At 59.5% G+C, this 25,907-nt stretch overlaps 1 protein-coding gene across 2 annotated transcripts in view; it reads right to left on the reverse strand.

Moving 5' to 3' along the window:
- Positions 1-1,227: 1,227 nt before the first annotated feature.
- TSPEAR (thrombospondin type laminin G domain and EAR repeats) overlaps positions 1,228-25,907 on the reverse strand; it is a 124,242-nt gene continuing 99,562 nt past the window's right edge. The window contains exons 3-12 of one of the 2 annotated variants that reach the window (XM_006204946.4): positions 24,092-24,330; positions 22,082-22,172; positions 21,049-21,205; positions 19,708-19,839; positions 18,819-19,045; positions 17,320-17,506; positions 16,258-16,487; positions 6,738-6,925; positions 4,209-4,310; positions 1,228-1,522 (exon numbers count right to left, since the gene is read on the reverse strand). In XM_006204946.4, the coding sequence (XP_006205008.2) occupies positions 1,369-1,522; positions 4,209-4,310; positions 6,738-6,925; positions 16,258-16,487; positions 17,320-17,506; positions 18,819-19,045; positions 19,708-19,839; positions 21,049-21,205; positions 22,082-22,172; positions 24,092-24,330 (1,707 nt within the window). In that variant the 3' untranslated portion in view covers positions 1,228-1,368. Of the gene's footprint in view, positions 1,523-4,208; positions 4,311-6,737; positions 6,926-13,951; positions 15,268-16,257; positions 16,488-17,319; positions 17,507-18,818; positions 19,046-19,707; positions 19,840-21,048; positions 21,206-22,081; positions 22,173-24,091; positions 24,331-25,907 lie in introns of those variants that run through there. The other variant, XM_072970175.1, reaches the window with a different exon arrangement.

Consider the following 25,907-nt stretch of genomic DNA (forward strand, 5'->3'; position numbering starts at 1 on the left):
AAGCAGGCTCTTGAAAAATCTCCGCTTTGGGAAATCAGGAGGGCCCTGGTAACAGCTTTGAGGTTCCAAGTGCGGTCTGGACTGAGAGGGAGCTGGCTCAGGACAGGACTCCTTCCTGGGGCAGCTGGGCTGACCCAGGTGTCACGTGGAGCTGACCGGGGGGATCCAGGACTCGGGCTGGCTGCAGCTGCCTCCCCGGCCCTGACTGTGCAATCCTGGGCAAAAAACAGTGAGAATTTTAAGGCGGAAACAGCAGAGCCGTAAACAGAGCATGAGGCCTTCCTGCTGCTGAGCCCCTGGCTCCCACGCCCCACGCCGGAGCAGCCTGGGCGTGGGCCACGGAATAGGTCCTGGCTGCTCATGGACCCCACTGGGCCTTCCTGGGAAACTCCTGGCACAGGGACTTTCCCTTCCAGCCAGGAGGCTGCCCGGGGCAGGGGTGGCACCTCCCCTCCCCACCTGGTTTCCAGGGTGTCACGTCACACCTAGCAGCTGTCCCAGGGAGGCAGGAGGCCACGCCTGGTGTGAGGTCAGGGCACCGGACGTCGGAGGAGCTGGGCAAGTGCAGGCCCAAGGAGGCATTCCAGTCCATCCCACACCCCAGAAGGCCAGCCTGGGTGCAGAGGCATGAGGGTCCCATCACCCAGGGGTCTCCCATGGGTGTGGCCTCAGAGAGGAGACAGGACCATGCCATGCTTGCTTGGGATTCCTGACCCGACCCCACCCCACAGCGTTCATGGGTAAACTGAGGCTGGAGGAGGAACCTCCAGCAGAGGAGAGGTGCGCTGGTGATGAGGGACCCGGGGGCACATTGGGCTGCAGTGGCAGAGTGAGTCCTTGGCCCGGGATGCGCTCGCCAAGGGTCGAGTCCCCGCCAGACACACGCAGAAGCAGCAGCGCTTTTGTGAAAAGCATCATAAATATATTTCAGTGTAGACAGGACACAATAAATAGCTGGTATGAGTGTGTCGGACAGCACCGAGCAGGCCCTGCTGGGCTCCCTGGCCAGGCCCCGTCCAGCCGTGTGGCGGTTGCTCTGGCAAGGTGACAGGGCTGCTGTTTTTGAGGTAAAATTTTGTAGGAACTTTTTCCTTAAAGTAAAGTCCCTGCAGGACACCAGACCTGTAGGGCAGCTCCGGTCTTCTGCCTGGACACCCACGGAGCCGCCCGAATTGGGCCATCAGTTACCAGGGCAGAGGGGACGATGCCCCTGGCTGGACAAGACTGGGAACGGCGAGCTGGCAACTCTGGAAGCCGTGGCTTCTCCCAGGCTCGTCCCCCCCACCCCCACCCCCAGAGGTTCCAGGGCTTCTCGGGTGGGATTCTGGGGTGCAGCCAGGTGGTCCCGGCCCTGGGGCCCCGGGCCCGTCACCCTGTCCTCAGCTTCAGCACCCTGGACAGGGGCTCCTTGGCGCTGGAGTAGACTAGATAGGCGCCGGCAGCTGTGCGGAAGGCTTCCCAGTCCCTGCAGCCGAAGGTCGGGAGGCTGTGCACGGCCACGAAGCCTTCGTACCCCTGCCACCTGCGGGGAGAGCCGCCATCAGCCTCGGAGGCAGGGACGCTGGCGCCAGGAGGGGAGAGGGTGCCCAGGCTCCGGGACTGCTCCGCCTCCCTGGGTCTCCCACCCCGCCAGCTTGTACCCTGCGGTTCCGTAATCCTCGCCAGGCCCTCGCCTGCACTTCCCACTGGCCACGCTTCCCGGGCCTCGCGATCTCCCCAGGTTACAGTCCCGGGGAGCTGGGCCGGGAGGGGCCGTCACAGCCTGCAAAGAGCAAAATGAGCCCCGGAAGGGGGAACTTCCCCGTCCGAGACCCCGCAGCTGCGTACCCACCCAGGGTCCTGCCCCAGCCCAGAGTGCCCTCTGGGTGCCCCCAGTGAATGGAGGCTGCCGAGGGGTCCTGGCAGCTCGGGGGGGTTAACAGCAGGGCTGAGCCCCAGCCCCCTCCTCACTCCTGGGGTGGGCACAGACAGTGAGGCTGGTGCCCTCAGACACACACGGGCACCGCTCGCATGTGGCACCCGGCATACGGCTTTGTGGCCCACGCCCCCACATGAGAGTGCCACGCCCAGTTCTGCCCTTCAAAGGGGGTTTACTGACAGTAGTTCTGTGTCCATCGGGTGGAAGCCCCAGAGCAGGCCGCCTGGATCAAAAGCAGCAGCAGTTTTACTTTAGTGTTTTTCCAGGTGACTTTCTGGAAAGGTTGACACGATTCCTGTCCTGGTGGGAAAGGAGCAGCCCCTGCGCTCCCACCCCCAGCACTGCGGGTCTTTAAACAGCGTCCAGACAGACGGGGAAACGTGTCAGCCTCGTGCTTTGAGAAGAACAACTTCTACCGCGGTTACTCACACTTTCCGTTTTTTCTTCCAAAGACCCCTGTTCGTGCCTTTTGCCCATTTTCCCCCACCCCCAAAATCTTTTATTACTTTGTGGAGCTCCTGTTCGGCCGAATGTGTGGTGGACAGTGGACAGCCTGTCTTTTCACTTTGAATAGGATGCCCTTTGCATAGAAGAGCTTTCAGTGGAGGCAGTCGACGTGGCCACCTCTTTCCAGCCTGTGCAAACCCTCCCGTCTTCTCTGTAGAGCTTGCAGGTTTTACAGCGTCATTTCAGCTTTTCTTCTACTATTTCTGCTGTTGAAGGTTCTGCATTTAGATGTCTGCACCTTACAAAATTTATTTAGTGTATAATATGAAGCAGGGATATAGCTCTGTTTTCTTCCATATGAACAGAAAACTGCAGGAAATTATTTTATTAAGTAATGTGTCCTTTTCTCACTGAATTGAAATGTATCATTACTACACTAAGTGGCTGTGAAAGGCTGCTCTCTTCTGGACTGTGTTCTAGTCTTTCTATACATTTGTTTATTTTTTAGCAAAAATCGCACTGCTTCATTCGTGTGCTGCCCAGAACTTCTTCACTAGTCTCCTTTTCAATATTGCCTTGCCATCCTTGAAAATGTATTTTTCCACATGAATTTTTAAATTCCTTAAAATTTTTAAATCACTTAAGATTACTTAAAATGTTTTAAATTACTTCGTCTTGTTGAAAACAGCAACACTTTAGAAAGACTAAAGAAAATTGATGATTTTTCTAATAAAACACAGATGACCAAACGCGTCTCAAGAAGAGGTGGGAAACCTGCTTAAACTGATAACCACGGAGGATATTAGACAAACTGCTCAGGCACCGCTGAGAAGGGATCAGGCTGAGGCAGCCTTGTACATGAACTTAACATCACGGAACGGAAGCAGACACGTCCTGCTGCTCAACCCACTCCCGTCCACAGGTGCGTCTGTTAAGTTAGGGCCCATATCAGGCCTCCAGAAGACACCGCAGAGCCGTTTCATCTCCTATTACAGATGCAAAAATCTGAAGTCAGTCCTAACGGTTGGTTGCCAGGGGCATGGAAATAGTTGTACATCATCAGTGAAGGGCGCTCGTCCCAAGTCGTTACATCAACAGATTCACCAGGAAGAACCACGCCAGGCACTAAGGAGCGCCGAAGGGTCGCCGCACGACTGCTCACATCCCGCCAAACTGTGGCTTCCAGCCGGTTCCCATCAAGCCAGCAAGACAGAACCACCGGCCACTGGCACCAAGACTCAAGACGGTCCTGGAATTTCTAGCTTATTGAGAAAACTAGGTGAACAGTAAAAACCCTCGCACTACAGAGCAAAGCTGCCTTCGTTCCCAGATGTGGCCGCACTCCCGGCGCTCCCACAAGACTCTTCTTCAGAAAACTATTAGGACTGATACTGTAGTTCAGTGGCTAGACGCAAAAAGTTCATTGTCCCGACAAGCAGATGGAGATGGAAGTGTACAGAGCTCAGCAAATTCCCAGCGTGAGTGTAAGGAGAATGCCACGGCGCCTCTGTGGGGACGTGCACAGCCTTACTGAAAGACACGTGAAAAATAGGGATCTGCCACAGGTGGAGACACTTGATAGAATAAAATAGGAATAACTCTCAAACTAGTGTCCGCACACTGCATCTCCAGCCAGCATCCGAGGCCACGCGCATCAGTGTGAAAAGCGGGTCACTGGCTGGCCCAGGGTGGGACCTGGACTCAGCCCGCACCCAGGTGCACCCGCTGCCAGGTGACCCCCAGGGCCCAGTGGCCCGTGACTCGCTCCGAGCCTGTGGCCACCGCAGGGAAGGTGAGCACACCGCCGGTGAGCCGAGGGAGCGGGGAGGGGCACGGTCTTTACCTGTAAATAATACTGTTTACCGAGAAGGTATTTCCGTCGAAGGAGTTTGCAACCACCAGGAAATAATCTTCTCCCACCGAGAAGAACTCCCAGTCCAGAGCGCTGCCAGAGGAAGTGAGCAAACATGAGGACGCGGCGCCCGGAGTTGCTGCCGGAGAACTAGGGGCACGGCGTCCAGCCGTTTCCTCCCCCAGTCTCCGGACTCAGGATGGGGTCCCACCTCCAAGGTCCACAGAGCGGGGAGCGATTTTCTCAGCTGCACAGTGAGTTGGTCTATTCCAGGGGAATGCACATTTGTCGTTCATTTTTAAAATTAAAAATCAGTTTAATTGTACTAAAATTTGCATAACATAGAACTTTCCACTTCACCCGTTTTTAGGTGCTCAGCCCAGTGGCATTAAGTACCTTCACGTTGCTGTGCAGCCATCACCACCATCCACCTCCAGTGTTTCCACCTTCCAGACTGAGACTCTGTCCCTGTGAAACACTCAGTCCCCGTCCCTCCACCCCTGGCAGCCACGGTCCTGCTTTCTGTCTCTACAAGCCTGACTCCTCCTGGGGCCTCACACAGATGGAATCCTGCTGTGTCTGTCCTCTTGTGGCTGCCTTATGTCCCTGAGCATAACGTCCTCAAGGTTCAGCATGTTGTAGCAGGTGTCAGGGTTTCCTTCCATCCTGAGGCTGAGCCATAAAGAGTCCATGGTAAGGATGGACCACCATGTTCACCCATTCATCTGTCGATGGACACTTGGGTTCCAGGGTGAACAGTGATGCTGTGAACACAGGTGCAAAGGTCACACACTCTGAAGAGGTTGAAATAGTCACAGGAACAAACCCAAGCTCCTGGTCACTCCCTGAAGGCCTGCAGCACCCCTGGAGACGGGAACTTGAGGACACTGGCAGAGAAGTCACCCGCTTGCTCTCACTCCCCCGACGCCTGTTCAGGTGCCAGCAGGGTCTGCTGACACAGAGATGTCCCCTTACATTTTGAAGCTGTGGTTCTTACTGCCAACAGACTCACTGCATCTGTCTTCAGGAAGGGCATCCTGAACTTGCTAAGGGTTCAGATCCAACAGGCGGCTCCTGGAAGGACATCCCAGAGCCCCATCCCACCCAGGAGGCCAAACTGGGCATCAGCCATGGTCTCCAATCACCTCTCTGATTACTGCAGGCCCTGTGCCCACTTTACAGATGGAGAAGCTGAGGCACAGCCTTGCAACAAGCAGGAGTTAGTTGGAAGCCAAAGGTCAGGCCAGTGCATTTATGTCTGGTGGCTCAGTGCTATGACCTGTTAAAGTAGCAGAGGGCCACTCTCTCTTGGTTGATACTCAACCCGGGTTCCTTCTCTGTGGGGAAGTGATGGTGCTGACCTACAGCAGGGTGCTCCAACAGGACCCTGAGAATGAGAGGGCCCACAGAGGGACCTGGGGGCACATGGGGAGGCCGAGGCCAATGGGGGCTCCCTCCTCATTGCTTCCTTCTTCCATTGGCCAAGATCCTGCCTCATGCCCCTTCTAACCATGGCCAGTTATGACTTGGTCATTGAAAAAAACTTCATATAGTGTGGCTGTGGGCACAGGGCAGCTGTGTGGTCCCACGTGCATTACTCCTCCAACTGTAACTGAGTTCTAAAACCAAGGCCTACAGAAAAGAAGCAAACAGCAAAGCTTTGACTTACACTGTTTGCACACGGCCCATATCAGAAGCCGCTTTGGCTTAACCACGCAGAAGGCAAGCATCCTGCATAACTTTCTGTTCTGCCTCCAAAGCAGCATGAAAGTAAGTCCGTTGACAGTAATTTGAAGTATATTTTTTTTCTTCAGAACCACACCATTTGTCAAAAGGTGGAAGCAGACAAGTGTCCATCAACTGATGGAGGATAAACAAACAGTGGTAAATAAACGTGGTGGAATATTACTCAGTGGTTAAAAGGACTAAAGTCCTGACACGCCGCAATGTGGACAAACCTCGAACACGTGCTGAGAGAATGAAGCCAGACGTGAGAGGCCACGTCCCATGTCCTCCAGTCACACGAGGTGTCCACAGCAGGGAAGCCCAGAGGGACAGAGAGCGGACCGGTGGTTGCCAGGGGCTGAGGGAGGTGGGGGGAGAGGCAGTGGTAGTGAAAGGGTAGGGGTTTCTTTTCGAGGTGATGAAAATGGTCTAAAGCCACTGTGGTGATGGTTGCACAGATCCGTGAATTTCATTTTAAAAACCTCCACTGAGTTGTTAAAAAAAACACAAGCCACAGCGTTTAAAAGCAGTTAGAGTCAAGATTACAAAGAGGAGCCACAATCACTCCATGGGGCCCAGAAGGTTTGTGGTGTGGAGTGAGGCGGCGGCACACCTCTGAGAGGGGTCAGGCGCGCGTGGCCTCGGGGGTGCAGGGGCTGTGGGTGGCATCGCAGCCCCCTGGCTCCAGTCATCCTGTCTGTCTGAAGCCACGCCCCGGCCCGGCCCGGCCCCGCCCACCCGGCCGCGCCCCGCCCCACCACGCCCCTTCCCTGTAACCTGCAGCGCCACCAGTACCTGCAGGTGAGGATCTCCTGGAACCGGACGAACGTCTGCGCGGTGACATTCAGCTCGTAGATGACCGAGTTGATGACGTACGAGCCGTTTTGCACTTGCGTTTCCACGTCGTAGCTGTGACTGTTCGCGACAGCGAGAAAGAGCCTCTCTCCGATGTGGAAAACCTCCCAGTCTGCGGCGCCAAACGTCTGGGACCAAGCGAAGGGGGGCAGGGAGCGCGCGTGAACGGAGAGACCCTCAGGAGCGCCAGCCACGAGGCCCCAGCCTCAGCCTCGCGCCAGGCACCCGGCAGGTGCCCCTCTGCGCTGGCTTTTCTCTCCCAGCCTCATCGTCCGTGTCGCCCACGCCTGCCCGGACCCGAGGAGATCGTCTGCTGGACGGCTGCTTACCACCTGCACCCCCTACTACCCACGCCCCGGTGCTGCCGGCCCTGCGAGGTCCAGCTGCTGAACACCTCTTCCAGGGAGCCCTCCCTGCTCCCCCCCGCCTGGCTCCGAACTCCGAAGCCACGCCTAGGTGCCTCTGGTGTTTCTTACTACATGCCGTCCCTGGCCTGAGGTTCTCCTTGGTTCTACGGACAGCCCCATCGCTGGGTTCCTGTGCATGCTGTTCCTCCAAAATCACTTAGCACCTGGGGAGTGAGGTGTGAGGGGGGCAGCAGGGCTGGACTATCGATGGGATCAAGAGCTACTTGGGCAATCCAAAAGAAAGAATCAGTGCACTAGAAGACAGACCAACAGAAATTATTTGAATTAAAGCACAGAAAGGGGAAAAAAAGTTTACAGTAAAAGTGAACAGAGCCTCACCAATCAGTGGGGTCATACAGCGCGGTCCAGCATGCATGTAATTGGGTGACAGTAGGGAGAAAGGGAGGGAAGGAAGGAAGGGAGGCAAGTAGGAAGAGAGAAAGGAGAGAAAAGAAAGGAAAAATAAATGATGGCTAATCTTCCAAATTTAATTAAAACCACCAAACCACAGACTAAAGGAAATCAGAGACCCCAAGCAGAATAAACACAAAAACCCCACACCCGGACACATCACACTCAAACAGCTGGGAATGGAAGGGAAAGAGACTCTCAGAAGCTGCCAGAGGAAAAGACACATCCATTACAAGGAAACGACGTTACCGGTGGCACCCGCCCTCCCTGGGAACAACAGAAGTGCCACGTCCACAGAAAAATGTCTCTAAAGTAAACGAAAGAAAAACGTGAACCCAGAATTCTACAGTGAAAATACCCCTCGCGGTAAAATAATGTCATTTTCAGACAAAAGTGGTAGGAGGGGTTGCCAGCAGACCTGCTTTCTAAGCAGTACTGAGGGGTGCTGGGAAGGCTGGAGGCTGACGGGGGTTACAAGTCTGCAGGAAGGACACAGAGGGCGCTGGGAATGGCGGGCACGTGGGTGTAAAGGCTTTGCAGCAAAAATAACAACAAATTGTGCAGCTTGTAACCTGAGCGCAACTGTGAGCGTATATGCGCACACAGGACCCTGGTAGCCGGGTAGGGATAAATGAAATCATGCTGAGTACATTTATGTGTGATTATATATGGTTATTACATTATGTGTAAAGTATAATATTAATTCAAAATAGATTGTAGCAAGTTGAACACGTATGTTGTGATTACTGGAGCAACACACTGAATTAACGCTGCAAAGAGGAGACAGAAGACTGTATACGTGACAAAGGGCTTGCATCCAGAATAAACAAGGAGCTCCTGAACGTCAATAATGAAAAGGCAACGCGATTAAAATATGGGCAAGAGACCTGAACAGGCGTTTTGCAGATGGGACTCTAGCAGGTGCCCGGAAAGGCACTATCACTCGTCACCAGGGGATTGCGACTTAAAAACCACGCGGCGATGCCACTCACACCCAATGAGTAAAACTAAAAACACAGACAAAACCGACGTTGGTAAGAATGTGGGGTGATTGGAACTCACACACTGTTCACGGGAGTGCATGAAACAGTACGGCTGCTTTGGAAAACTGCCCGGCAACTTCCTTAAAAGTTAAACATCCGCCTACCTATTGACCCAGAATTCCGCTCCCAGGTTCTCACTCAAGAGAAATAAAAACACTTGCCCCCAGAAAGCCTTGTTATAAGATGCCCTTAGTAGATTGACTCATAATAGTGAAAAGCTGGGCACAGCTCAGGTGCCCATCAGCAGGACAGGTGGACAAATGGAAATGAACATATTCACGCAACAAGCATGCCTCAGCCAAACCCGTGTGCACGGCCAGCGGCGCCCGTGGTCGGACTCAGAAAGGATCCAGCAGGAGAAACGGCTAGTCACGGAAGTCGCCGGTGGGTGCCCGTGGGGGCGGGAACGAGGGGCTGTTGACTGCAAGGCGGCACGTTTCGGGAGTGAGGAAAATGCTCTATGCTTTGACTGAGGTGGTTGGAGGGCGTCTACACTTGGTGGAATAATCGAACTTAACATCTGACCATTTCATCGCATGTGCCTACAAAAGAGCTCTAGAAGACGTCAGCTCTTTGCCCAGTGGAACACGAGCCTGTTTCCCGGTAGTGTTACATCCTTGGGGGCGGCCAAGCTGGCGGCCAGGAGGATGCTCAGTGTGCGTGGTCAGAGGGGTGGACAGGCCCTCTCTTCCCTCCCCCAGTGGACGCGGGGCCGCACCTCCCAGCCTAAGGGGACTGCGTGAGGGCAAGGATGGAGCGGCAGGTGGAGGATTGGTGCCTTCGTCCTGGTGGTAACGTCGGACTTTGCGGCTGCTGGGAAGCTGGAACGGGGTAACCAGACCCAGAGATCGGTGTCCCACAGCACCTCTGCAGCAAGGAAAAACACAGCTTAGGTGCTTTCGGTCGGCATTTGGGGCACCCTGGAGAGGCTGCCCTCCACCGGGCCACCCCGTGCCCACAGGCACAGAGATGGCTGTCTGTGTTTGCAGAGCAGTGGTTGTCAGAGTGGGTTTGGCGCTGGGCTCCAACTGGTTGTACAGACAAGGAGTTGAACCCGGGGACACAGAGATGTCCAAAGCTGCGAGTGGGCTGGCTTGGGACCAGGCTGCTTCCTGAGGACACTGTGTGTCCCCAGAGGCAGGTGGTCCTGGTGGGGGCGGACATGGTCACGACGCAGAAGCCACTCGGATCTGCGAACACATCTCTCCCTGGCTTTGCCTGATGCCCGCGCGGCTGGTGCTGGAGGGACACTCTCATCCCCAGGCCACGTGGGAAGCGGCTCTGCTTCCCTTTACCCAGACCGGGGAGGGCGGGTCTGTGGCTGCCCCTCCTCCACACGTGAGTCACCAACCAGGACGTCACTTCTCCGGTTGTAGACTGAGGACCTGCCGCCCACACAGCTGTGTGCTGTCCTCTTCCCTGAGGGTCCCGGTGCCCCGTGGCCCCCCTTGGTGTTTTCTCCAAGCCCAGCAGAGGGCGCCACTGCCTGCGCATTGGCTGAGAGCTGCTCTAGAACTGGCCTGAACCCTTCCTGGGGGGCAGGAGTAAGAGTTCAAGCTGAAAGAGTAACCCACTAGGACAAGGACAAGGGACCAGGACACCTGGCATCGCTGACCCCTCGCCGGGCCAGGAGCTGGGCTGAGGCCACCGTGGCTCCGTGAGGTGGCACTACGTCTGTCCCCGGGCCACCCCACAACTTCCCAGCGGCTGGAGACGCTCGGGGCCAGGGGGCCTCAGCACCACCTGCTCTGTGGCTGCATCACAGAGACAGCACGAGTGTGGGTAGTGACACACAGGCCAGCTCCCCCAAGTTGCAGAAACCACCCGGGGCAGCAGGCGTCAGATCATGGGCACCGCCCACCCCGTGCTGACGAAACCACGTCAGAGGGAGGTGCACACGCCTGCACGCACATGCATGTGAGCCACCCATATACACACAACTGCATGCCCGCACACCTGTACACACAGCTGCATATACACAGTCCTGCGTGTATACATGTGTACACACCTGCAAGCACACGTGTGTACAAACACACCTGCAGGCACACACGGTTTATGCACACGCGTGTCTGCACACATACACCTGTGTATATGTGCACGCAGCCTGCATGTGTACAGACGCACTCCTGAGTACACGCATGCACACCCACACAGGACAAGGGGCCAGGGTGGTCTGAGGAGGGGATCTCCCTGAGATCACCAGGGCCTCCTTCCAGCTCCCAGTTACCCCACTCTCGGACAGCTCACTTGCCTTGAGCCCCAGTGTGGAGGGGCGTGCAGATGGGGGTCTGAGAAGGGGCTGCCTGGGTTTTGGAACTGGGGGAGAAGGGCGCCCTGAGGCAAGGAAGGACAGGAAGTGGCCAGAGGCAGTGAGGCGGGGAGAAGCATCCAGATGGGTGTGGCCCTCTCCTGGCCTCCGCTCTGCGTGCCCAGCTGGTGGGGGCACCTCATTCAACTTGAATGTCAGATAAACAGTAGTTTTTTGGTCTATGTGCATCCCATGCAATACTTGGGACATGTTTTTACTAAAAAGTTATTCATGGTTTATCTGGAATTCAAATTGAACTGAATGTCCTGTGTTTCATCTGGCCAGAGGCTGGCAGAGACCTGCATGGGGCCCCGCGGGGTCACAGTCACTGACATTCACTTCCCTGGCAGTGACCACTCCTCCCCACGCCTGGCTGCCAGCAGCCTCTCCCAGAGTGGGGCTGGGACCTGTGCCCTCAGTAAGCGGCTGCGCCCCAGCTCAGAAGCAACTAGGTGGGGAGCCCCCATCCAGGGCTGCACCAGCCTGCACTGGGGGTGTGCGGGCCTGGGCCCTGCTGTCAGGCCTCTCCTGGATTCTAAGTGCGTTAGGGATCCTCAGGGAGAGAATTCCCACATCAAACAGCCCCGTTAAACCCCGCCTGGCGCCAGAGTGGAGACAGGCAGCCAGGCACCTGCTGGGCCGGAGGGGCCCTCCCTGCCCTCCTCCTGAGCGGAATTCCCCTGGAGCCCTCCCCTGGCACCGTGCCCGGCCGCCCCGGAGCACCTCAGGGATGATGGTGCTTCTGGGACTTGGCAGCCAGGAACATCTGGAGCCCGACAGCCTCCCTCAAGGGCGGGAGGGCTCCCAGGAACCTGCGGGTCAGGTGCTGGGCAGGAGGCCCTTGGGTTCCGGCTTTGATGGAGCCAAGAACCAAGGTCTGGGAGTGCCTGGGGAGGGGAGGCGGGGCGGAATGCTGGGGCCCTGGGAGGGCACTGCCATCCTCACGGTGGGCAGTTGGCTTAGGTGGGCAAGAGTCCCATCCCTGGAGGCCGCAGTGGGCAGCACACACCCTGGCCAACTTCTGGGCCCCCTCCGAGCTCCCCCGGCCCTGCAGCCCCTCCAAACCCTGCTCCTCCCTGAGCTGCCTGGTCCACTGCCCCTCCTGCCTCCCAGAGCTAGGCGGAGGCACAGAGGACGTGCCCTTCCCACTGTGAGCACCTGAGCCCGGCCCCTCCCAGGTCGCCCAGGCTGCACTGACTCCTGAGGGCACTCATGCCACCTGCCTTCCAGCTGTGCCTCTCAACCCACTTTCTCACCTTTTTTTCCGTCTGTTTCTGGGTGTTTACATTCTTGGATGAGACCATGTTCCCCACAAGCCCCCAGCTTCACCCTCTGTCCCCACACACCGGCCTGTCTGTCCTTTGGGCAGCACCTCTGCCCATCCCCTTCACCTGCCCGGCTTCCAGGGGGTTCACTGACCCTCTCCAATGGGGCCCCATGGCCCTCAGCCGGCCCTCCCACCCTGAGCCTCCCGCTGCTCTTGCTTCTCACTTCTGCCAGTGGCACCTCCATCAGCCCCTCCTCCAGGCAACAAGCCTCCGGTCTTGGTCCCCTGCTCCCTCTCTCGTCCCTCAGCACCCCCATGCTGAGTCTGCCCACAGGGCCCACAGCCAGACAGCTCAGCGAGCCGAAATCCCGGCAGCTGGAGGCTGGGTTTCCTGGGGACAGAGCCCCTTCCTTCTTGGACATGCCCACCTTGGACCTCCTTTTGTCCAAGACGGTGAGGCCAAGTGGCTGGAGCCTTGGTCTCTGCCACCAGGAGGAAGTTTCTAGAATTCCTGGTGGGAGGGGTGAGGAGATTTGGGGGGGGTGGAGGAATGCGCCCAGGGTGGGCAGCCAGCCTCCCACCACGCCTGGGCTGCAGACCGAGCATGGTCACAGCCCGGCCTTCCTATGGGCTGAACCCCTGCAGCCCTGGGGCCCTGCCTAGCGCCCCTCCCAGCGCTGTCTGCACGCACAGCTCTGCAGACACCGGCCCGCGCCCCGCGGCCCGCACCCGGCCGCCCCTCCAGAGCGGGTCCCCCGTGCTGTCCGCGCCCCGCACTCACACACGCGGACCTGCTTCAAAGCTCACGGCCACGAAAGGGGTTGCAAAACCCCAGACCAAGCACAAATACATTAAGGGCCGAAAAGGGTTTGAGCACAGTGCGAAAACTGCCGGCACAACATAAAGGTGGGATCTTCTGGGTTCTGAGGCCTCAGGGGTGTGAAGAGACGTGACTCGTAACAGAAGGCAGCTTCCAGGCCCAGCCTCCCCGGACTCCGTGGGCTTCGCGCCCCCTCACACCCTCAGAGTCAGGCTCCTGGGGCAGCCCTGCCTGCGGGCCGGAGACACACTCTCTCAGGACCACTGTGGTCCTGCTCCTGGCCCGCCCGTCTCCTGGATGGTTCTTCTGGCCGATGTCACCCCCTTGGCTGGTTCTCCTTTGGGTCACGGAGCCCAGACAGCCCCTGCCTCAGCTCAGCTGGCCCCGTTCTGCCCCTCAAGCCCGGCTCCCTTCTGAGGATGTCGCCTGTCTAGGGCCTGAGGCGGGGCTGGGCGCAGACTGGAGTGAGCTCCCAGGTGGAGTCTGACAAGGCAGAGCGGCAGGTGCTCATCCCTCTGGAGCCCAGCCCCCCGGAGAGCATTCGAAGAGACTGGCCAGAACCAGGTGGGGGGTTGGAACGTACTGCACAAGGGACACTGGCGGGAGCTGAGGCTATTCTGAGAGATTTGGGGCGATGGTTTCCAGGGATCAGAGCAGGGCCCTGTGCTGTCCTGAGAGCACAGTCCCACAGCCCGGCTCACAGGCGTGGCGCGCGGCCTTCTGGTCACCCGCACAGGGCCCTGGCAGGGCTGTCCCACCGAGCATTTGAAGGGAAGAGGGCTCCTGCCGCCGGCGGGAAGTGCATTCAGGAGATCATCATCGGAGAGCTACCAACAGTGTGATCCCACCTCTCCTGCATTTGAACAAAAGGCCAGTTCACAAAGGCCTTTATCACGGAACCGCATCGGGGCCTCCACCAGATGCCCCAGCTCCCTGAGCACGGCCGCCCGTGACCGCCACCCACCGGCAGCCTCACGTTAAATGGAAACAGAAAAGTAAGGGTCTCCAGGTGTTTGACAAAAGACCTGAGACATGAGAGTCAGGCTAAATTATACACATACGCTCCCACTGGACAACACTGAGCTAGTTCTGGAAACGGAAAAGAACGTTAAAACATTACAATTATCTCCAGAAGATATTGCATTGATAGAGTAAGTACAGAATGCCGTCCACAGGGAAGGGTCCTCGGATATTAGAAACGCTATTCCTGGCGTTACAGGAAGACACTCATCAGCATGGCTGGGGGATAAAGGTGAGGGATTCTGGGTTGCAGAATGAAACAAAAAGACAGACTCAGCCCAGGAGACCCGAAAGCCGGCAGCCGGAGTTCTAGGGAGAGCGAGGAGGAGCCAGAGAGCCGGAAACGATGGAGAAAAGCTCAGAGGGTCTCCCAGGCCTGGGAGCTCGCGCCTTCAGATCGAAGGGCGCTGAGACCAAGGCAACGGGGCACAGGAGCCGCTGCGGAGAAGCCGAGGGAGCCAAGGGCAGAGACGGTCAAAGGGAAGGTGCCTCGGGGGGCAGAGGAGCTGGGAGACGTGTTCCCAGGGGAATGACTTCCACCTAAAGTCCTGCACACGTGCATCAGGCAGGGTAATGGATGCGGCCATCACGAGTGTCCACACCACAGAGGTGGGATCTCGCTGGGCCAAGCGGGTGAGGTCAGCGGCTTCCCAGCCTGTGGCTGCACTGTCGGGGCAGGTGGCCCGAGCGGCTGTGGAGGGCGAGAGGCCAGACGCCCCTTCCAGCTCTCACCCCCAGCCTGGGACTGACACCTGCTCTTTCTGCTCAATGCCCATTGGCCAGCCGTGGTCACATGACCCGGCCGAGCTGCATGGGATGCTGGGAAGTGTTGGGGAGCACTTGGAAGAGGATGTCCTTTAGGTGTCACCCACAGACACAGGGTCAAGCAGAACATGGGTGCTAGACCTGGACAGGTTGGCTCCAGCCGAAGATGACAGGAAAGTTCCAGAATGGGAACCGGGGTCAGTTCTAAAGGCAGTAGGCCTGGGAGGCCTGGGGAGCTGGAGGTGGGGGTAGAGGGGAGCTGAAGGGAGAAGCAGGGTCTCCATGGATGCACGCCAGCCAGACACCCTGCAGACGCGACGGGAGTTCCAGCACACGGTGAACGCACAGGAGTGGCGCTCACGGGGCTCTAGCTGCGGGGGCAGGAGACGATGGGGTTCCTGGGGGGCAGCAAGAAGCTGGAAGACGTGACTGTGTGCAGAGACGGTGGTTTTCTCCCCCAAAAAGGAAAGGAGAGAGGAAGGGATTTTTGGAGGAAGCTGCCAGGAACTTGTCGAAAACAGTTACATGCAGCACATGGGGTCCATGTGTGAAGTGAGCCACGTGCGGTGGGCTTGTGGCACCAGAGGAGAGTCTGTCTGACCCCCATTCAGGGACTGACCCAGGGGTGGCACGGAGGTTGTCCAGCCACTGTGACCGCTGGGAAGGGAGTGATTGCAGCTGCACTCTTGCCTCTGCAAGAATGATGTTATGACGCGGCCAGGACTAGATTTTAGAATCATCCCGGGGGGCTTGGTCTGCGGTCTGATACTGGGAGGGACCAGCCAGGCAGCTTGGAGGGAGAGGGGAGAGGGGCGAGGGGGGTGGGAGGAGGGTTGGGGCCCCATATTGTCATGTGAGACCACACGGGGCGCAAAGAGGAGATGAAACACCGGCTGCCAGCCTGGGACGGGCCGTCCTGCGCGGTTTGTCGGGGCCTCCAGTGCCATCCCCCCAACACAGACTCCTCACTGCCTCAACTCAGAGGCCTCGTCAGGCAGCCAGGCAACTGGAAGCAGCTAAGGGACACTGCAGGTCTGCAGGGGAGGTGGGCAGTGCTATTCTCGTACCTGGCCAGGTCGGAGGCCAGCTGCCCGGCTGCCCCAGGCAAAGCCTGACAGCCACATAAAGGCGGTCAGACTGCGGGGCCACCCAGGGGCCAGGGGGCCTGTCTGAGCATCTGATGCTGCTGGAAACTGTGCCAGAGGGAGGGCAGCACCGGGCTGCCTCCTGCCTCATTTTAAGGCTCCCCAGGCTGTGTATGGGGGTCCCATGGGCTCAGCCTGGGCCTTACACTGGGGAGGGGGCCTGGGTGTGGAGGGTCCGAGGTGGGGCCAGGTCCTGGCTCGTGGGGCCCCGTCCCGTGTCACCCATCCCAGCAACGGCCCGGTGCAGGGCCTGCGGCGGGCGCAGCTTCCTCACCAGGAAGGACTGGAAGAGCTGGAAGGAGCCAGCCAGCCGCACGTACAGGCGGGACTGCAGCCGCGTGGACGTGCCGTTGAAGGCGTTGGCCACGGCCAGGAAGGCGTAGGGCCCCACGGTGAAGAACTCCCAGTCATAGGCGCCTGATGTGGCGATGGTCTGGTTGGCCTCGAAAAGGCGGGTCCCTGGGTTCCACTTGTAGATGACGCTGTCTATGTTGTGGTTGTCGCCTGGAAGACCAGCAGTGCGCTGAGGGAGGGGAGACGGGACCCAACCCACCCGGCCCTGCCCTGGGCCATCGGCCCAGCTCTCCTGCACCCTCCCAGGCCCCCAGTGATGACACCCTTTACGTGATGGCCCGCCTCTGCCCCGAGGAGAACCCTGGGTGCCCCTGCCTCCGGACGGCTCCAGAACACCCTGTATGTGGCCTTCCAGCACCTTGGCGGTGGGACACCCCCCACCCCACCTGGCCTCACACTGCGTTGTCCCCTTCACTCTCGCTGCCCCCTACAGGGCAGGACTGCACAGGCCAAAGCCCCCTCCTCTCATCGTGCCCCCTGGAGCCCCCCACTCCTGGAGCATTCACTGCCATGGGGGGCACTGGGCATGGGGCTCCTGGGGTCCCCTCTGCCTGTGAGCAGTGTGGGGCTCCTCCCCAGCCCCCCACGAGCTTCCCAGCAGATACAGACTCAGATGAACGCTGATGGAGCCAAGGACACCCTTCAGGGCTGGCCGCCCCCAGGGCCCTGTCTCCTCCTCCAGGTACAGCGCAGGCAGGGCTGGTGTGGTCCCTTAGGGCAGCCACCTGGCCCAGAACCGGGGTTCCCGGCCCCTCCCAGGCCTGTCTCCCACCACACCCACTGCACTTCATGGAGTTTGTGCCCAGAATGGATGAGGGCGGGGCCCCCCGGCCTGGGCAGGTGAGGGGGTGCTCAGGTGTGACTACCTTCAGGTGCCAGTGTCAAGTGGCCAAGCCCGGTTTATTATACATTTTAAACGAGACACAGTGAGCCCCGCAGGCCATCACGCCCTGCCCCTGGGGTCGAAGGCCACAGCCCCTACCTTCCCGGTGGTTGGCCACGGCCAGGAAGTGCTCCCCGGCCACCTCGAAGGCCTCCCAGTCCCGGGCGCTGTGGGTGGGGACCCTCTGGTAAGGCGTGAACCTCAGTCTCCTCTGGCTCCACTTGTAAATGACGGAGAACTCCTGACCCTTTTCATTCGGTTCGAAGTTGGCCACAGCCAGGAAGATCTGGGGAGAGGAAAAGGACACCCGTTCCCAGGACCCGCGTGAGGCGTCTAGGGCTCAGGGGCGCTGAACGCCGGCCTCGGGACGGGCTGAGCCCGTGACTGATGGCCCGGGCAGGACCGGAGCCTGGACCATCTCTCCAGAACTTGATTATGTTTAAGACCCGTGTCCATGCGTGCCAGCCCCCCAGCCCCGTCCCCAGCTCCCGGGCCCAGGAAGAGTGCTCTTCCTTCAGGACCTGGATGGGCAGGAAGCTCTCCCTGCCCCGCTCTCCCTCAGGAAGCACGTGTCTGTCACGCAGCCGAGGACGACATGGAAATGCCCAGCCTGTGACATGACCCGGAGGCCAGACGGCCGGGTCGCGGGATTTAGCAGGAGCCAGAAGCCCAGAGGGAGGGACACGCTCACGGGCCGGGAGTGGCCCCAGGCACACTCCGGTCTGCACAGATTTTTCTTACTTTCCTGAATTTCCCCTTGGCTGTGAAGTTATTCTTGATAATGAAAAAATAAAAACCTTTAAAATGTCATCAACCAAAACCCAGGGAGCTGGTCACTCGTTCACCAGGCTGCACTAGGGCGCAGGACCGAGATGGCCTGCAGGGACGGAGCACAGAGCCTGGTCTGTTCTGCTCAGTTTTGCCCCCAGCGGGTGGGCCCAGGGGAGGGCAGGGCTGTACCCGGCACACGTGCTGTGAGTGGGCGACTTGGGGGACAGGCACTGGAAGGTGGCCCCGGGACACTGCCGTTTGGAGTCAAGGGTTAGAAGGAGCGGGGAGGAGAAACCGCGTCGTGAAGAGGACACCCCCCGCAGCGCCCGCCCCTCGGTCGATCCTCAACGCAGCCCCGATGGAAGGGGCGCCACTCGCGGGGGCCTCCCCCTACCCTGAGGCCCCCGGGCCCCAGCCCTCGCCGCCTGCACCTGTCCCTCCATTTGGACATCACGTGTCCCGTGCTTGTGGAGCGAGTGCAGGAAGGCTGGGGCTTGGGGTCTCCTTCCATCCTGATGTGGTTTCGGCATTGCCGACTCGTTTAGGCCAAGTTATCTCAAAGGCTGTAAGCTGTCAGTGGCGGGTCTGCACGGAGCTGGGGAGCAGCTCAGATCTATTTTCTAAGGAAGCCGAATGGACTTACTCAGTCACGTACTGAATTTAGATACGCAGCTGTGTCTGACTTTGAAAGCCACTTAGAACCTGCGTGAGGCTTTGAAACCACGAAAGACACTTGCCCTGTAAAATCCACACAGGGCTCCCCAGTCTGTGGACTCTGGGTTTTCCCAGGTAATAAGGACCGAGAACGTCTCCGAATGCAGACTTGCCTTTTTCCCGATGGTGAAATGTCTCCAGGACTGTGCTTGGTGCGTGGGGATGTCCTGGTAGGAGGCGAACTTTCCGTCGGTCCATTTGTAGATGGCGGACGTGGCTTTCCGATTGGCGGTCGCTATGAAGAGCCCGGCCTCGGGGATGGCGAAGACCTCGATCCCCAGCGTCTCTGAGTCCGTGAACAGGCTCTGATGCTCCTCCACGTAGTCCAATCTTTCTTTGGCTTGTGATGGAAACACGGAGACTCAGGACGGAGGCCCGATGGACGTCCCGGGAGCGCAACCCCAGGGCCCTGGGCGTGGCCCTGAGCATCGGGTCGGGCGAGCGGCCTGAGAGCCGTGTCACCTCGCGGGGAGGTGTGTCCGAGGAGCTGCCCGTCCCTGCATGGGCTTTAGGGTCCCCAGAGACACCAGCCGGGAGGAACTGAGGTGTCGGATCCCTGCTAGACACGTCCCATGGCTCATGGCTGCCCCGAAAGTCCGTGCCCCAACGTGAACTAGTGAGTGGGGACGGCAGCTCGCGGATGGCCCGTGGGAGCCTGTCCCTCTTCCCAAGGACCGCCGCCCGCAGCGTCATGGCATCTCTCCCCGCCTTCCCTGCAAATACCACCACTCTCAGGCTCCTGGCATATAGTGTCCAGTTGCTGGCCTGACTGGGAAGAGGGAGTGGGGACAGCAGGCGGGGCCACTCTGGAGGGAGGCCCACCCTCTCCCCTAAATGGAACCAGACCAGAGATGAGAGCCTGCCAGCCCCCGCGCCGTGCACAGGACGGCGTGTGTTTCCAGGTGAAACGCGCAGGCTTGCTGCTCTGCGTGGGGTGGTCTCCTGTGCCCGAGTGACGCTGGCCCTGAGAAGACCCCAAGTCCCTGGGCCTGCCTGCCTCACCTGCTAACACGGAGACCCATTCGCTGCCCACACACAGGTGCAGGCCCTTGCGGCCCGCGTCAACCCAGAACTGGGCGTCCTCCGCTTTGGTGCACGGAGGCCGGGGTCCCAGTGTCACCCTCATGTCGGTTTCTGTGGGGAGACAAGGGGATGAGCGTACAGTGGGCCCTGCTCCCAGGGGAGAGTGGAACCGGGGCGGGCCTGACCCCTGACCCCGGTGGTCCCCCCTTTGCCCTCAGTCGCCAGCACCAGGAACCACGCAGGGGGCGGTCTCAGGGCGGCAGGGAGACCCAGGAGCCTGCGGCCTGCCCCGAGGGGTCTGCGCGCAGGACGCGGAGAGGCTCCCTGCAGCCTGGCCTCCCGCCCTCAGTGAGTGACCTAGTCCTTCCCCGGGACCTTGGCCCTTCTGACACCCCTAGTAGTCACGGCTGTCCTGCTGTCCTCTCAGAGCTGGGACTCGCTCCACTCTGCTTAGCTCTGGGGCGCCTCGACCCCCTCACTTCTGGTCATGTGACCCCACCCACGTCAGAAACTCATCTTGACGATGCTACTTGGCCTCTTCACAGCGACGTCCTCACTGAGACCCCAAGGGCCGGGCTGTGACACTGAGCGTGTCCTCGACCTCCTGCAGTCCCAGCAGAGGCCTGGGGTCGGACTCCTGCCTGAGGCGCCTTGCAGTTACTGAAGCCCGGAAAACAGCCCCGGGGCCGGTGCCCCGGGAGCTCCAGGATTGGGTCTGAGGGCCCATGTGCTCGGGGCCCCCCTGACTGGGAAGCGGGGCTGCCTCCTCCCCCCCGGGGGTGGGTGGGACTGCTGGGGGAGGGGGCTTCAGAGTCTCCGTGGCAGGGGGTGAGGTGGACATTGTGACTCTGCACTGGGGAGGTACAAGCGCAAACTAAAGACGGAAAAGCCAGGGACCCTGCAGGCCAGGGACCCAGAAAATAGAAACGAACCTTGCAGAGGTTGGGCCTCTACTGGGGGGGCTGAGGTTGGAGGTCTGCCCGAGAGGGAAGGGCAGAGGGGCCCCAAACGCTGCTCTGGGGCAAAGCAGCAGCGGGCGGGAGTCAGAGGCACAAGGGGAGGAAGACGAGGGCCCTCGGCTCCAGTCCAGGCGGGACGTGCGGTCCATTGAGGGCACCGTCCAGGCGGATGTTAAACGGCCACCGTGGAGCCCTCGGAGGGGCAGGACGGTCCGCCTTCCCTGGGGGGCCATGGGAATCAGACCCCAGCATCCTCCATCGTGGGGACCAGTGGGGTCCTGTCTCTGCGCCCGGGGAGGCTGGGGCATGACACGGCCCCGGGTATGCCGTCGGCGCAGGGCGCGTAGCCATGACTACTAACCAAAGGGGTACTTCAGCACCTCGTTGTCCTCCAGCTTCCCCGTGAGGCCCTGCAGGATGCGGGGGATGGACAGCACGGCGAGCTCGGCATTCTTGCAGGGACAGAGCCACGGGGTGGCGTCCGCACCTGGGAGCAGAACCAGCTGCCGCAGCAGGCCCTACAGAGAGAGGGAGCGTGCGCTCAGACCTGCCGGAGAGGACCCCGGACCCCGGGCCACTGGCCCGGCCCACCAGAACCTGAGGGAGGGTAGGACTGGAGGCGGGCACTAAGCTCTAACACTGGGAGGGAGGAGTCTGGGCATGGGGGCACTGCGAGCAACAGTGGGGAACTGCACACCTCTCTACGGTAACTAAACCATGGAAGGGATTTTCCTGTGGACTAACCTGGAATGACTGGGTACGTTGCTCATCCATCTATATGTCCATCAGTTGTCCACCTAGCTGTCCATCCATCCATCCATCCATCCATCCATCCACCCCCCCGCCCATCCATTCATCTATCTGCCCAACTATCTGTCTATCCTTCCATCCATCCAAGATTTTCACCAGTAAACGTTCGGAGCACCTACTATACATCGGGCATGGTTCTTGGCACTGGACACAGCAAGAAACAAAAGCCCTCATGGAGCAAGGTCCCCCACCCGCAATCTGAGGAAGAGACAGACAACACGCAAACACATAGCTGGTCTGGGGGTGGTCAGGGATACAGGGGAAAGACAATTGGAGGAGGGGCTGAGAAGGCCGGGTGTGGGGGTCATGTCCTCAGAGTCATGGGGAAGTCCTCCATGGCAAGAGGCCATGGGGCAGGGCCCAAGGTCATAAGGAAGAAGCCACAGCAGTGGTGGGGACAGAGCTCCAGGCGGTGGGCGCAGCAGGTGCAAAGGCCCTGTGGTGGGAGTGTGCCCAGCATGCATAGGGCTCCGCTGAGCACACACAACAGTGTTGAACTGGAACTTGGGGTGCCAGGCCCGCAGTGCCAGGCCCTGCGAGCTCTGGTGGTGGGAGGGCCGGGTGGGCAGCCCCTCCACACTCACTGTGAACAGGCCTTTGGTCCTCCTCCGGCTGCCGATGAAGAACTGGGCTCCCCGCACCGATAGGGTGGCTGGGAAGGGCACGTCAGCCATTCTGAAAACATTGGAGGGCGGTTTTAGGGCCAGGGGAGTGCAGAGGCTCCGCCCATTTGTGTAGAAAGGCCAGTGGGCAACACCACGTGGAGGGGTATCCGTGTCCAGGGGCGGCCGAACCGAGGTGCCACTGGCTGCAGCTGGACCACCAGAGGCATATTCTCTTGCGACTCTGGAGGCCGGAAGTTTGCACGGTGTGGGCTGGCGTGCCCCCTCCGCAGGCTCCAGGGGCGGGTCCCGCCCGCCTGCCCAGCTGCTGAGGCTCCTGGAGATTCCTGGCCGGCGGCCTTCTCGTAGGTGGGTCTTCTTATAAGCCCCCGATCACTGAATCAGGGCCTCCCTATTCCAGTGTGACCTCAACTTCACGTGATTACACCTGCAAGAACACTGTTTCCAAGCAAGGTCCCACTCTCGGGTTCTGGTGGGTGTGAAGTTGAGGGGCTGCTCTTTGCCCTGGGACAAGGGCCTTCCACTGAACCACGTGCCACCTCTGGTGGCTTCTCCCTGCACGGGGTCCCCAGCCTGCCCCCCTCCTCCGAGCATGGGGCAGGGGGACAGAGGGTCCAAGGCAGCAGGGAGTTCACCTCGTTGGTGACCCGGGCGGTGTTGGAAGACGTGGCCAGAGTTGGGTCTTGAGGTGCATGTGGAGAGAAGGCGGGGGCCCTGGCTGGAGGGGTGGCACGGCTGGAGCCTCCGGGGCGGAAAAAACAGGTGCGCTCCCTTGCTGCCCAGCACCTCCCAGCCAGGACGCCACGTCCTCTAGTCAAAGTTCCTGCTCTGTGCAGCCTTTGCCATTTGGCTGCAGTGGGCCGTGGCGAGGTCAGCTCTTGACTGCTGTCCCAGATCGCCCTGCACTCTGAGCGTAGCTCCCAGGCCTCCTGAGTCGGCTGAGCCGTCCATGGCCCCTGCCTGGCCTGCGAAGCCCGGCCCCAGGGCCTAAATTCCTCCTCGGCCGCCGTCAGCTCCAGCCCCCAGCGCCAGGCTTGTCCCCCCGCAGGCTCTCGCACCTGAGATCATCGCTCCGGAAAGGCCCCAGAGTATTTGGGGGCAAGGTGGGGAGGGATTGTGAACAAGGTATATTTAAACAGAGTGTTTAAGTGTTCAGAATACTTTTTTTAAAATTACAAAATGCATTCCATGACAACAAAGCAGAGCAAGAGTCTCCTCTGAAAGCAGTAGCTGCCATAATGACAGATTCACGTAGACTGGACCATTTGTGATCAGAAAGACAGCGTGGCCAGCCCCAGCCAGCAGGGACGGAAGCTGAGGGCTGGTGGGAGTCACAGGCTGGCTGCGGGGACTTACCACCGCCCTGGCCAGTTTACAGAGGAGCCAGGTCTTGGGAGCCAGGCAACGGCAGGGACAAGGGATGGATTTGGGCTCCGAGTGCCTGGGGTCGTATCAAAGCTACTGTGGATTATTTTGCAGGTTTATTTGGAGTTTGGGTGAATATCTATCCTCATCCCAGATGAGGAAACTGAGTCAGAGAGGTTGTGATGTGTTGAAAGTCACAGAGCAAGAACTGGGCCTCCATCAGGCGTAGCTCCTTTTTGGTTCTGGTGCCTGAGTTGGTTCTGACCCTCCTCTGGGCCTTCATCTGATGGTAACAACTCTGCATCATGTGTGTACCCGGGTCAAGTTTAATCCCCCCAGCATGGGCAGGGGCAGGCTAGGCTCCCTCCCGGCCTGGCAGCCAGCTCTGACCCATGGGGCCCCCGCCCATCACTGCCTCTTTGAGGGGTGGGCTTCATGTCCACCTGCCCGTGACCCTGGCACCCCTCCACCAGCCTGACCCCACCAGGCCCTGCCCATGTGCACAAGAGGAGCCGCACGGGGCAGCCACTTGGGACCTGGCTGCAGGAACCCATCTTGCTGGGCAGCACACGGCACCCTGTGATCTCTGGGCATCCCAGTACCTACATGTCCACGGGGAGGCCGCAGTCCGTGGTCAGGGAAAAGGAGTCTTCGGACACGGCCAAGACCAGCGTGTGCCACTGGCCGTCCATCAGGGCTGGGCTGCGGAAGGACACGCGGGTCTGCCAGATTCCCGCCGCGTCCTCGCTGCGGAAGAGGAAGTGCAGCCGGGCAGCCGAGTAGAGCAGGCCGAGCAGCAGGGCGTCCAGCCCCTCCGCCATCACCGTGAGCAGGTACTCGTTCTTCTGCAGGGACAGGGCGGCACGTGGGAGCACGCGCTCGGGTTAACAGGCCTCGCTATTGTAACGATCGCTTTACCCAATCGTACTCTCTCCTTTGTGCAGGCACGAGACGTGCATAACCGAAGCCCACGCTTTCTGTGCTTGTCACTGTGCTGCTGCTTCAGAGCCAAGGGTCCCACAGCACACAGGCTGAACTCTCGACACCAGTGCCCTCCTCATCTGCAGAGCTTCGCTCAGCTGCCTCGGAGCCGCTTTGCCGGCAGGACCTGCTACCAACTGGCTCCTCGCCGTGAAAAGCAGAGACATGCCCTGCTCGCTTTGCTGAGCTCGAGGTCCTAGGCTCAGGGCTGCTTGCGCTCATGGAAAGCCACAGCTCGTCCCCCGCCCCGGCCGGCAGGACGCGCTTCGCTCATCAGGCGCAGGCGGACAGCGTGGGCCGCTCCTGCTCGCGGAAGACAGTGCCTGAGCGCCCGGCTGGGGACAGCGGGGCGGCTTCGCGCGCTCAGACGACTTCTGATCGTTGTGCGGAGACTCTGCGGTGGTCTGGGTTTTCGTTATCAATTGTTGGGAACACTGTAACCTCGCTCATGATTGTTGGGGGCTTAAAATAACCGTTTGTACCGTCAATATTGTAACTTCTCTCGAGTATAAATTAAGATCACAATGTTTCTGTTTCTCACTGACTGAAACCGCTGGCCTGCGTCCCTGCACGCGCACCGTGCCCTTTACTCCTTCCTACAGCGCATTTCACTTTGGCTCTTTGTCTGACTCTTCTCAGTAAAGACAGGAGCTCTGGCTCCCTCTCACTCTCTTGACCTGATACAGTCTTGAGTGATTTCGTTCTTCCGCGGTGGGGTTTTTGCTGGACAAAACCCACGACGGACAGAACCCACAGTGGCGGGCCAGGCAGGTGAGGGGGCAGGTGGTGAGAAAGTGAGGGGGGCAGGTGGGGGCAGGGCAGGCGGGGGGGCAGATGAGGGGGCAGGTGAGAGTGGGAGGTGAGGAGGGCGGATGGAGGCGGAGCATCAGGGCAGGTGGGGGCAGGGCAGCGGGGAGGAGGAGGTTGGGGGTAGCTGGGGGCGAGTCTCTGAGGCAGTGACCACGCTCCCTGGTAAGCCAGACGTGTGGCACACGCCCAGGAGGACAGCTACGATCAATTGGATGGAAAATACCAGGAGCTGATGAGGACGTGGAGAAACTGGAGCCTGTGCACTGCGGTGGGGGGGGGGGGTGCGGCTGTTACAGAAAACAGAATATTCGTGTGGAATTACGGCCTGAGCCAGCACCCCCGCCGCCGGGTACACGCCCAGGAGGGCTGGCGGCAGGGTCCTGAAGAGATGCTGTGCCCACATGTTCGTTTCTCTCAGTAGCTGGGACATCGAGGTAACCATGTCCATCAGAGGAGAAATGGGTGGGTGAGTGTGGTCCATTCACTTGGCCTTAGAAAGCAAGCTGTGACACCAGCGTGGATGAACCTTGCGGACCTTACGCTGAGTGACATAAGCTAGTCACAAAAGGACAAACAGTATACGATCCACTTGCGTGAGGTCCCTGGAGCGGCCGGATTCAGAGACAGAGAG

The sequence above is a fragment of the Vicugna pacos genome, chromosome 1, assembly GCF_048564905.1.
Source record: "Vicugna pacos chromosome 1, VicPac4, whole genome shotgun sequence".
NCBI lineage: Eukaryota > Metazoa > Chordata > Mammalia > Artiodactyla > Camelidae > Vicugna > Vicugna pacos.